The 13,508-nt window shown below is 35.0% G+C and overlaps 1 protein-coding gene across 1 annotated transcript in view; it reads right to left on the minus strand.

Annotated features, from left to right (window-relative positions):
- Positions 1-761: 761 nt before the first annotated feature.
- The window catches only part of LOC140843298 (THO complex subunit 2-like), a 105,869-nt gene continuing 93,122 nt past the window's right edge, over positions 762-13,508 (minus strand). The window contains 11 exon segments of the mRNA XM_073212279.1: positions 762-875; positions 2,707-2,858; positions 2,941-3,010; positions 3,338-3,472; positions 8,205-8,240; positions 9,692-9,750; positions 9,952-10,382; positions 11,107-11,209; positions 11,454-11,632; positions 12,955-13,139; positions 13,226-13,357. Of these exon segments, the coding sequence (XP_073068380.1) occupies positions 762-875; positions 2,707-2,858; positions 2,941-3,010; positions 3,338-3,472; positions 8,205-8,240; positions 9,692-9,750; positions 9,952-10,382; positions 11,107-11,209; positions 11,454-11,632; positions 12,955-13,139; positions 13,226-13,357 (1,596 nt within the window).

Here is a 13,508-nt window from a genome sequence, read left to right on the forward strand (position 1 = left end):
GTGAGAGAATTAGGACACATATGAAACTGGAGGTGAAAGATGGACTACAAAATGTATTAGGCCTCACTGGAGTGAAGGATTAGAATAGGAATGTAGCATATTATAAACACTGATGGAAAGGTTAGAGCTAGTTGCTTATGTTCTTTGAAACTAAGAATCAAAGTCCAAGAAGACCGAGCTTCTCAAAGTCTGTGAGCAAGTCTCAGTTTAGCACAGCACCTACTTCACAAAAGGACTCTCAAAAGGTAGCTGAACTCAATATTCATGAATTGAGAACCACACGCATCAAAGTAAAACTGAGAAGCTAAGGGATAGTTCTACCAGGAAAACTTCAATAGGCAGAATTTTAAAAGATGAAACTATGACCTATACCCTGAAAACTACAAGACACTCTTAAGAGAAATTAAAGAGGTCACTAACAAATGGAAACTCATCCCATGCTCTTCGCTAGGAAGAGTTAATATCGTCAAAATGGCCATCCTGCCCAAAGCAATATACAGATTTGATGCAATCCCTATCAAATTACCAACAGCATTCTTCAATGAACTGGAACAAATAGTTCAAAAATTCATATGGAACCGTCAAAGACCCCAAATAGCCAAACCAATCCTGAGAAGTAATCAAGTGTCCCACTTCCATATTTCATGTATTTGAGAAGGTTAACTGGAGAGACCACATAAAAGCTAATAAGGCTTTCAGCATTTGAGCCATATACTATAAGGGTACAATTCTAAACATGACCAGCATCAAAGCCTTCCATTCTACTGATTAAAAACATCAATAAGATGAGAAGAATATTGTTTCTTCTCTTCCCTTCCTCTTGAACTGTCCCGTTTCTCTTTCCTTTCTATCTTTTCTTTATCATGCCTAGACTCCTATAAGGAACGGCGGAATTAGTTCGGGAAGGGAAAACCAATTACAAAAAAAACAGCTCAAAATCGTTTTACATCACCCATCAGTCACAATTTTTTCTTCAAAAACTTACTTAATAAATATGAGACCAAAAGCACAAGCAACAAAAGAAAACATTGGACTTCATCAAAAGTGAAAACTTTGATGCATCAAAGAACACTATCAAGAAAGTGAAAAGGCAACCTACAGAATGGGAGAAAAACATTTGTAAATCATGTATCTCATAATGGTCTAGTACCCAGACTACATAAAGAGTTCTTATGATTGAGCAACAAAAAGACAATCCAATTAAAAAACGGCCAAGTCATCTGAATACACTTATCCAAAGAAGGCATACAAATGGCCAATAAGCACATGAAAAGATTCTCAACATCATTAGCCATTAAGGAAATGCAAACCAAAACCATGAGATACCACTTTAAGCCCATGAGGATCAATATAATAAAAAGCAAAACAAAAACAGAAAATAACAAGCGTTGGCAAGGATGTACAGAAATTGGCACCCTCACACATTGCTTGCAGAAATGTCAACTGTGTAGCCATTGTGGAAGTTTGGCAATTCCTCAAAAAGTTAAACATAGCATTACCATGTAACCTAGAAATTCCACTTCTGGGTATACACACAAAATAACTGAAAACACGCATTCAAACAAATACTTCACAGCAGCACACAAATGTTCATAGCAGCACTATTCAAAATGGCTAAAAGGTGGAAAAGAACACAGAAGTCCATCAACTGAGGATAAACAAATGTTGTACATCACACTAGGGAATATTATTCAGCCATGAAAAAAAGAAGTACTAATACATGCTACACAATGGAAGAATTCCCAATACATTATGCCTAGTGAAGGAAGTCAGACTACATTATTATACAATTCCATTTATATGAAATATTTAAAATTGGTAAATTCATAAAGACAGAAAGCAGATTAGTAGTTGCCAGGGGCTAAAGAGAGGGAGAAATGGAGAATTATTGCTTAATGGGTATGGGGTTTCCCTATGGAGTGATGACAATATTTTGGAACTAGAGATGATTGCATAACATTATAAATATACTAAATGTCACTGAATTCTATACTTTAAAATAATTAATTTTATGTTATGTGAATTTTACCTCAATTGAAAAAAAATACTTATGAAAAGGAGCAGACTCCCATTTAAGAACTATTAATATATGGAATACATTTTTAATATAGGCCATAATAATGCTTAATAAACACTTTAAACTTTAGTAATGACTTGCTTATTACTAAATTATTACTTTATGGCAAATGCATGAGATATGTTTTGAATATCATCCACTAGTATCTAAGAAAATGCACACTACCTAATTTGAAAATGAAAAAAAGTTTGCAAACAAGTTTATCAGGAGAAAATGTTATAGAAATATGTTTAAAAACCACGGTTAATAAAGACTTTGTGAGAATGTAAGGATCAGGGAGAATACATGTGACCATCTTTTAATCTCATGAATGAAGAGAAACTAAAAGCACTGTTGGCAGAGAAAAAAGAGAACACAGAAAGAAAGGCTGAACCATGAACAGAGAAGTAGGTGGGAGTGGAATGGAGAGGAAAGGAATTTTACAAGTAAACCAATTCTACCTTCCCAGTAATTTGGGACTGAACTGGCTCTAATTCCCCAAAAATCTGCCCTCCCTCAAAGCCTCCTCTTTCGACCTCTAAATAATTAACAGAGTATTTGTGACTATAAAAAAACCCTCAGTATTTGCTAACTTTTCAGAGTTGGCTTTCTAAGAAAAACCATATTGTTCCTTTGTTTCCCTAATTTACCTTTTTGCCAAAGGAGATTTTATCCATCTTTTCAGATTTAAATGAATCGCTGCTTTTTCTTTGCCTGAAGATTTTGACATTTTTTCCCTTGTCTTTCTCATTTGGATAAGGAGACTCACATGGACTTTTACTTTTGCGCTTTGGAATCCCCACTAAAATTATAAAAAAGAATCATGAAAGCCTCTTCTAATTGAGGGTGATGACTGCTTTGATAGTATTAATAAGTCTACCTACTTGTTCCATTTTCCTCTTTTCGTCTCTTGGTTAAGTCTGGTGGTACTTCACGGTCATTGTTTGAATGATCCTAGAACCAAGAATCGTGAACTACATTGATCAAGAGTTTATGTTTTTGTTTTATTAAAATATTACTCTTACACAAGAAGGGCATAGTTAACTAGCATTGGAGAGTATCTGCCATAGTTTCACATACTTGGTAAAATGACATGAAAGACAAGCAGAGCTGGTAAAAATTATTAGGCTGAAGATCCTTATTACTGCAGAAGATTCACACTTTAAGATGAAAATACCAGTTATCAGACTGCCATGCAACAAACTAGTACTTTTAAAAAGGCAACAAAACATGCTACTGTATATAACAGCTTCCCAAACTAGTTTAAAAAAAATTACAAACCCTTTTCCGCTCTTTCCTGTCCTTTTCATCCTTTTTCTCTCTTTCTCTGGATCTTTCCCTTGACTTGTCCAAGTCTTTCTTGTCCATTTCTTTCTCCTTACTCTTGGACAGTGGTGGAGCATGATTAATGTAGAGCTGTTAAATTAAGGCAATATTACTAGAGATTATTAGTTTGCCAGCACTGGCATCATTTGCTTGATTCTTTATTTAATAAAAGATAATTGGTAGTTAGACCCAAAGTCAAAACTGGTCAGCAGTCTGGATTATGAGAGGTAAAATAAAAAGAGCAGGACACAAATTATGCAAAGACTTCAATTCCTGGCCATATAAAAATGATCATTTAAACCCAATCAGTGAATTCTTGCCTCAACTGAGACACATTAGTAAAGTTGTAAATTAGTAAATAGCTCCAGTTCCTTATACAGCTCTATTATGAAGACCTGTAACTACCATTAGAAGAGTCCATATATGAAAAATAGTAACTAGACTTTCTTTACTGTGAAAAAAATACAAGCCTCTACACAATCATAGAAATTTTGAATAGTTTTACCATCCACTGATAGGCAATCGATGACAGTGAACAGAAGCATAAAAATAAAAACAAGCTGTAAGTTTACTGGTCTTTTCTGCATCAGCATACACCATGCATAGATTATCCTAAATTATTTTTACAAATGTAAAGGCTGTACATTCTTTACTTCAGAAAGTGCTCCAATTTATCAAATAATCACAACTGGCTATGAAATTTGTCTAACAATTGGTTCTGAATAGTCTAGAAAACCATATAGTCATCTGAATGATGAAACAACTCAAAAGACTGAAAAATGATGAAATAATGTTCTCTGCCTATTATTTCTCTGCCAAAAGGCCCAGAGGCAATAAAAACAGACAAAGATCAAAGATATGCTAATTTTAAATAATTAAAAAGATGACCTTACTTATGCAAGTTGTTAATATAGAAATCCAATATAAAAGAAAATATGAAGTAATCAGATACCTAACCTTATGGCATTTATAACTGTGCTACAAGCTTTTTAAAGATATTATATGTATGAGGCAGCAGAATACGGACTAGAACTCATTACACAACTACACAATTGTAGATACACCTTAGGAATGAAGAGAAAGGTGAGGGAAAAGTCAAGTATTTTTACATGAGGAAATCCTTTAATATTCAAGAGAATATATGAAAAGAGACAACCATCAGTCTGAAAATTAAAAGAAACACATTTTTTAACACCATCAAATATTTCTAATTTCAGTTGGCTCAGAAATACTGCCATAGCAATGCAAAGTAGATTCTTTAAAATTTCATTGTGGAAAAGTTGTTGATCAAATGAAATAGACAAAATGTTTATTAATAACAAAGAGCAATAGAATGAGAAACAATCATCAAAGTGCTTGTCTGAAAGGTACTCCTGCTGGGTATAGTGCCCTAAATGACACTCAAGATTTTATAACTGTAATGCTTATTCATCTTAATATTACTTATGAAACTGACAAAGGAAATAATATATTACCGCAATACTCAAAGATTTCCCTAAGGGAATTATTGCCCAATTCTCCTGATAAAAAATTTTTTTTCATTACAAATGAGCAGGCACATGCACACACAGCCTCCACAAGGATGAAGTTTTTAACTGTGTCAAACTTGAATTCTGTATTGCAAGGAATTGAGAAACCTAAAAATTCTTAGTTTAGAAATGTACCCAATTCTATTTCTTCTTTCTAACCTTTAAGAACAGTTTGGATCACAATACCCTTTTCTACAAAAACATATCATCTCTCACCGCACAGAGAATAAATGCATACAACTTAGCATGGACATTCCAAGTTCTTCACAATCTTTGCACAATTATGTCCTACTGTGAAGCAATCCAATGTATTCGTGTTGTGACTACCACTGCTTCCTAACACCCTGTCCTTCCCAGCAGTTCTCAGGTGATCCCTTTTATCTTAATCCCCAAAGACTAAAGACAGCTCAAAAGCCACTAACACTTCAACCATCCTTCAATTCAATTTCCTGTGAACTCTTGTATTATTTCATATAACCTTTTTTGTGACAGATTATTTCCTATCAGTTTCATGGCTTTTGTTTTTGTCCATACATAGTTTCCATATGATAGGGGAGCTAATATGTCTTTTCTACCTTTACACACTTCCCAGTGCCTTGTACACACAGTGAGTACTCAATACAAGTTTGCAAAATAAAATCATTGATTTGTTAAAGTGATCTGCATGTAGCATTGTTGGTTTTTTTTTCTGATTTGCTTTTAGTTTTGGCATTGGGATCATTAGGTCCAAAAAACAATTTGATAATTCAAAATCTGTTTAAGAGAACATTGCTTTTACTTAGGCTACAATGTATAAAGATGGGCTCAGAATTCAAAGCTGAATTGATTTTAAGGTGGTTATGGTTGCCCTCAAATTACAGAGCAGCCTGTGGCATCTTACTACACTGATGGACAGTGACTTCATGGAGCGTGAAGGGGACTCAATAATATGGGTGAATGTAGTAATCACACTGTTTTTATGTGAAACCTTCATAAGAATGTATATCAATAATTCCTTAATAAAAAAAATTACAGAGCAGCCTGCTTAAAGTAACAAGCTTTTCTCACACTTTCTTCATCAGTATAGCTGCTGGAATAGCTAGGTGAAAACACAGCTGACCAAAAGTGGAAATATGCCAGCTGGAATTTGGGGGTTAAAAGGTGAACTGAGAGAAAAGATTTAGATACTAAATTAGGCTTAGGCTTTTCTCCCTTTAATTAATCTTACTTGAAAGGACAAGTCCATGTTACTTTTACCACTGATTAGAAGGTGAAAATAGTAAATAATTTAATAAAAATGAGGATCCCAGGGACAAAACATAACTAAAAGGTTAAACAAAGGAGGGAAACAATTTTATATGTCTGAGTGACAAGGTAACATGAAAAAATAGACACACGTCTTTCAAATCCTCTAAAAAGTAAGAGCTACCCCAGGAAACAGTGAGTTTATAAACAGCATCGATTTTAGAGATCAAAGCCCAGCAACATTTTTTAAAGACATTCATATGCTATTAAATTTTCCAAGACACATGAAAATGCAGCATCAACTCCTATGCAGACCAGTAAACACTGGATGTTTGACCAAAGGCCAAAGGCATTAAGAGTTCATTTCAAATATTTACTGATCACCTAACCATATTGTCAACGTACTATATACTAAGCACTAAGGACCTGAAAAGTGGTTGAGTCACAATTTTTAGAAGTGTATTCATATTCCATTTTCTAATTTTTCTGACTGAATGTGGAATAAATCTACTGAATTTTAAATGCCCACAAAAATCACCATCTTTTTTAAAGGGGGGAGGACAGACTGACTTGAATCACTGTAATTTAAACAAGATGAACACACTAAAGCGGCTAGGAACCCTTTCAACTAGTGTTGAAGCAGGTGCTAAGAATCAAGGAGCTACAATTTTTGTTGTAACATTTTTTCATTGTAGTAGGAACATTTGAGGAACCTTAATTTTAGTCCAAGATTTGGCACTAACAACTTATATGCCACTGAGAAAGGATCAAGAACTTTAGTCAGTTTGTCAAAAAAGATGCTACCACCTGCTCCATCTACCTCACAGCGCTGTTATAGCATGAAATGAGATAACATATGTTCATCTCACATGTTTTATTTTCAAAAGATTTTCACAAATATAAGAAACTATAATATTCATCAATGATCAGAAAATCCAGTCACCTGTAACAGCAGGTTTCAAATTGCTTCAAAGAATGTTTCAGGAAATAAATACTCACAAAGTAACATTGTTAATCCATGAATTTTAAATAGCCCACACAAGCCACTGATGATTAAGACTAACACAAACAATCTGGTTATGAAAACCTACTATATTATAATACATATTTAATTTAGCTAATAAAAAGTTACTTTAAAAGAAAGCATTCGCAGTACAGCTGATAGTCTTGATTAATACAGGACAATCTAAAAACAGTGCTATGAATTCAGAGCACAGGCACATTGGCTAAAGTGTTAAAAATTAGTCCTCATTTGCCATTGATATTTCATTATAAAGCTACAGAACTAAAAGCAGTAATGTCAACTGATTTTGTTTTAAAATTTCATTTTGCATTGGTCCACCAGTAAGAAATCATACTTAGCAGATATAAAAGGAGGCAAAGTAGAAAAGCAGAGTGAAAAGAGGGTACAAGTTTTATCATAAAGACAAAATAACATGAACAATGGACAATTCAACTACAATAAAATGAACTCGTAATAAGATACACAAACTGCACATTCTTCTTAGTAGCAGAATACTCAAGAAAGAAGAATAATAGGCAAGACAATACTGACATGTAAACACAACCATCAAGTTCAGTATTCCCCTCCTGGAGAAAGGTTGGTTTACATTAACCATATTTCTTGATATTATACAACTGCCAAAAAGGTAGCTTGGCAGAGGCAATAATATAAGACTTTTATGGATTTAGATGGGCTCACTTTTTAGAAAGTTATGTGAATGCATCAAATTTATTTTTTGGTCCTTTGCATTGTCTAAAATCAAAATCAACTCCCCAAAACAAACCAACAACCCATTCCCCAAAAATTATTTCCAGATTTTGAAGCATAATAAGATAATGCATAACACAGCAAGTAAGGAAATAATATAGGAATGTCCCCACATCACACATATTTGATAACAATCTCGGTAAAAGAGGCCACTGTCATCCATTGTTTGTAATAGGTATTTTTAAAGGTTATTCTCTTAGCTTATTGAACACTTACTAGGGCGAGGGTCATCTACTAAATAAATGAAATAAATACTTTTTTGTTTTACTTAGGCGTGATGATTTTAAAAGACTCAAACCTTTGCTGAAGACTTCTTGAGTTCGATGAGACTGTCCTGCAGAAAATGAATGGAGATGACAGGTGAGCTGGCATAGTTCTCGGAACCCAGAGGAACTTTGGGAAAGATGGCTGTAAGCTGGAAATAAACCAGCTACTTCTTGCAAGGATAAATCTTATGATGTCATTATTATATGAATATCAACAATAAAAAACAAAAGTAAAACCATATAATGGAATTGTAATGTTGAAAAAACAATTGTACGCACTCAATGTAACAAAAATCTTTCTCTGCTCAGAATTCAAAAATAAATGTCAATGCCACATTTTTCATAATACTGTACTTAAGTTATAAGTAATATTAAGAGACTTAAGAAAGCAAAACATTTTTCTGCACAAAAAGTTTAAAATAGTGGAGTTCACTGTGGAAGAACATTATCTTACATTTTCATAGTTTGTAATCGGGAGGCTTCAAATTTTACTTCAATTGTGACTCTACCATACACATTTTCATCCTTGCCAGAAAACTGAGTGGCATTACATTAACAAGAAAACAAAAGGTATTCTATAAGAGAGTAATCACTTTTTTTGCAGTGATTCTGATGGTGAATCTCATACCTCCCACAAAAAAAAGCACTTAAAAAAAAAAAACCAATTAGAGTATTCCACCACAGTGCTCTTGACAAAGAATTAGTTAACTTACAGTTTTAAAAGTTCAACATACTGCAAATTCAAATATTCCATGAAATTAGATGACTTTAGAATTAAAATTAAATATGGAGCAAGGAATGGCTACCCCGAGTCTTCAAGAAGGCTACACCCAGGATTTTGTGCTGCAGTTGAATGCCTGGGATTTCTCTGCTGGGTGGTAGGACTGGATGCCACATCTGCTTTTATTGTAATGCAAAGTTCAACTTGTTGGGAAACCAATGGGTATAAACAAACCTCCAAGGGAAGATACAACGGAAGCTGCATGTTCACTGAATATACACAACTACAGGAGAACTGATCACCAAGGAGACTTTAAAATGTAACTCCTTTCAAGACTCCTTCTTAGAAGGCACACATCGGTCTGATGCTCATCAAGAAGCTTGATGAATTCAAAGGTATCTTGTTTATCCTGTATCATCCAGGAAGTCTTCAGTGCTATAAATTCATCAATATTTATGCTGAAAAATATGCTTCATTCTGCTGAAAAGACTCGTTTGCTTGTAGCTACCATTGCACCCCAAAAATGACTGCTTAAAGAAATGAGGGTAAAATTTCTCCTGCACTTTGAAATGCTACAAAACTAGTGCTAGGTCCTTGAAGTTTTAATACTTTTATAATAAAAATACTCTATAGGAAAAAGTATCAGTCCACCAATACATAAAAATTTTATTTTCTAATGCAACATAAAACCTCCAGTGGCTCCGGTCAATACTTGGCACAAGACTTGAAGGAAGTCAGGACACGTATTCCAAACAGGTGAGCCTAACATGGATGCTGCCTTCCTGAGGCTATACTAACCTTTACTGTCGAGGAATATGATGGAGAATGGTGTTTATCAATTTTGCAGCGTTTTTGTTCTGTTGGGCAAAAGAAATAGTGATAATAAGGTATACTTCCACTTTTTCCAAATACTTAAAAAAAAACCCACCAACTTTTAGGTAATTAAGTAATACTTCCCCCAGTAAAGTCCCTAGATAACTTTCCAAAATAAGGAAATTGAAAACAACCATGCATTACAATATGCAACGTTAAACAAATATAAAGAAAGGTAAACTTGCCCCTTTCAGGCTCTGCAATAACTGATCGGAGAACAGGTGACTTTAAGGACACAGAAACTGATGCTTTTTCTCCTCCTTTAGCATTTTCCTTTGATTTCATTACCTTTACTATATCTCTTTCTCTGGATGGCTCCTTCTCTCTTTCCTTTTCTTGAGTAGATTTTGATTCTACATTGGGGCCGGTGGTCTTGAATTTCTCATCTTTAGCTTTTTCTTCTTTCTTGAATTTTTCTTTCTCTTTGTCAGACTTAGGTGTTCTTTCCTTCATTTCTCTTGCTTTTTCATCTTTATTTGGCCATTCTTCCTTTGGTTTTTCTTTACCATCTTTACCAAGTACCCTGGCCTCTGGACTCGTAGCTGGAGTCTTTTCTTTTTTCTCTTTTTCTTTCTCTTTCCCTTTCTCCTTGCCATTTTCTTTAACAGATTTGCTGCTTAGGAATACAAATATGAGATTTTAGGACAAATGGTCATAAAATACACTCCATGAAATGTTTTAAATCATAAACAAAGGTTTCTTAGTGGCTTCAAAATTCTAGAAGAGTAGCCCTTTGAAAACTGAAGAACAACTTTAAATGAAAAAGTACTTCTTTATCCAGTAAGTAATAAATAACCAAATTCATGAAGAGCAGATTAAGAAGAATGATTTAAGTGATGTCAGGCCATTTTCTTGCATATTTTCATAAACTTGGGAGATTACAAATGAACATAACCAAAAATTATCCCACAAGTCAACTGAAGGTGCTACTATCAGGAACTGGATTACCTGACTGGATGAATCACTTGCTGGTCTAAATCAGCGTAGGCTTCTCTTACGTAAATAATCCTTACCCAGACTGTCTACAGCAAACACTCAATCCTAAAATGTTTCTTGACTTCATCACCTACCTTCCCCTGCATACCCCAGCAGGGGAAACAGAGTCAGTCTCAGCTTATACAAAACATAATGAGGATGGTAAGCACATAACCAAAACAAGGGTACATACAAAATTTCAAAGCCCAACATAAATGACTTTCATTTCACAGCATTCAACTACCTTTCATTCATGTCTAATGAGGTTCATCATGTACGAATTCAGAATTTTGTGTATCAATGACACTTCAATAAAATAAAATAAAAAGAATTCAGAATTTTGACATATAGCACAGTGTTCCTACCTGTTAAAGCAAATATTTCCATTGCTTGAATTTCCTTTTGGTGTAGCACTAGAAGCTTTATTAACAGCTTTCACACCGCACTGAGATCTCTCCCTTGATTTATCTGAAATAAAGGTAAGGATTTATTTGACCACCCCCTAAATGTAAATAAACTATAATTTCACAGCAAAATGATTACAGATTGATTAGAAGGAAATAAAGGGCTGATGACTTTTTGATAGTTACATACTCCTACTTAGGGAATAAAAAGTAATACTAAGCTTGCATTTTACTTGTCATGTGATACAAAACATTTCAGTTGGTTGAAACAAAATGTGTTACTTATAAATTTCTATAAATAAGCATACCAGTCTCATCATTACTGCTTTCATCAGATTTAGATGCACTTCCTGTCGATGATGGAGAAGGCCCACCACCAGGCCCATTTTGTACACTGGCAACTGCATTCCTCAAAGAGGGGTCTTTGTGATGAAACTCATTTTCAGGTATCATGTATGACTTTCTACTTTTCAACTGCCCCGAGTAGCTGGAAGTCACACAAAGGGTTTACATATACAAATACAAATAAAAAAATACAAACATGGGGTTTAAAAGAATAAAATTATCAAGTTATTCACTTCACTACTTGGGTCCAGAAAATAAAAAATATTAATTTTCAGTGTTCTTGAAGGTCTTTATAGGAACCCTAGATGCTTCCTTAAAAATAAAAATTCCAGGGCTCTCTTGCCCCCTCCTGGCATGAGCCAGCTGTGTCCTCTCACTGTATCTCTCAATAAAAGCCTCTCCCTGGCTCTACCTTGGGTGTTTGCTAAGTTCATTCTTCGACTCCACGAACAAGAACCCCAGCACCATCTTTGGGGGCTCGTCCAGGACAGCTTTGGAGAAGCCATAAAACTGCAAATAGGAATAGAAATGGAACCTAGAATAGAAGTGCCCATATTCTGAGGCCCTCTTGACTGAGCAGTGATGGGGACCTAACTGCACCCTTTACTGTACCCCCTCTCAGCATGAAGCAGCCAGAGTGGTCATTGCCCCCTTTTCCTAGCAGCAGCTAGGGTCTCTATCTGTAGAGGGGGAAATGAGACAGGGACCAAGGATGTAGTCAGAGTAGGGTGAGGGCCTCCGGAAAAAGCAAGGTAGGATATTTACACTCAGAGCAATGTAACTACATACAAGGAAACCCCCTACCAAAACTCTGTGTTAAACATTAAGCTCTAGAGTCATTCTTCTGTGACATCAATTCATATTCCCCAGATAAAGGAAAGTAGCCTGTTTTTTATTATGCTAATCATTTGCAATCATGTGTGAGATTAACTTTAGCATGCTTTGTCTAGCATAGTTGTCTCATCAAGGACAAACATCCTAAGACCACTTTTAACAAGTCCACACCCCTAAGCCCTTTATCAGTTCCACAAAGTCCTCAACTGCCTATAAATCCCCTAGACAAGCACCACCCCAGGCTCTCTGGTCCCCTCCTGGCAGAGCTCTGTCCTCTCACTGTATCTCTCACTAAAAGCCTCTCCTAAAAAAAATTTCAGTGTGAACCAATCCTTAAATGAAGACGCTTTTCTTTGCTATTGATGAGCTGATTATCTGACGATGAAATGACATTTCCTTCAAACCAAGATATATTGGATGTCACTTTTGAAAGTATCATCCAGTATAGACTGGAAGGTGATAATCGGAAGTGACAACTCTCAACAGCCTGTGGGAATATGAACGCATAATCTCCCATATTTTCCTGAGGTAAAACAGAAGATAAACTTCACCACTGTAAAACATTTTAAAGTCTTCAGAATCCTTCTGTCATCTAGTCTCATAAATCACATTAAAGTATAATTGTGTTACCCCATAGCCATTGCATATAGATCTGGCCTCTTCTCTTTTTCTTCTTGGCAGATTTTATGTACTCTTCTTTCCAAAACCTGACCCAGATTCAATACTTTTGGGTACCAAGGAAGTATTTTTGTCAGCACAATCAAGATATTCCTGATGTGAGTATATTCGTCTGTTTCAAGGCAATGCACCGATGCCTACAACAAACATTTTAAGATCTGTCATTATAAAAGTCTAAGTATGGAGAAGAAAAAAACACCTTTGAGAAATTCTTTTTTTTTACCTTGGTTAATTTGTAATGCCATTTATGTACAACATGACAAAAATTTTCATAGTCTAATTGATCAGCTTTATTTCCTCCATCAAATCCAGTTGCCCATAATATAGTGAGGAATCCTGGATAATTTCCACATTCCTAAGGGGAAAAAAAGGTTTACTTTTCAAAGAAAAGTTCTGTTTCTCAAAATAGCAGAAGCTGAAACTTATGTAGACTAGATTAATGATTCCATGTGAAAACGTGATGCATATTTGAATGACAGGTAGTGTTCATAGGATGGTTCAGCTTA

This window comes from Manis javanica, chromosome 1 (assembly GCF_040802235.1).
Source record: "Manis javanica isolate MJ-LG chromosome 1, MJ_LKY, whole genome shotgun sequence".
In the NCBI taxonomy this organism is placed as follows: Eukaryota; Metazoa; Chordata; class Mammalia; order Pholidota; family Manidae; genus Manis; species Manis javanica.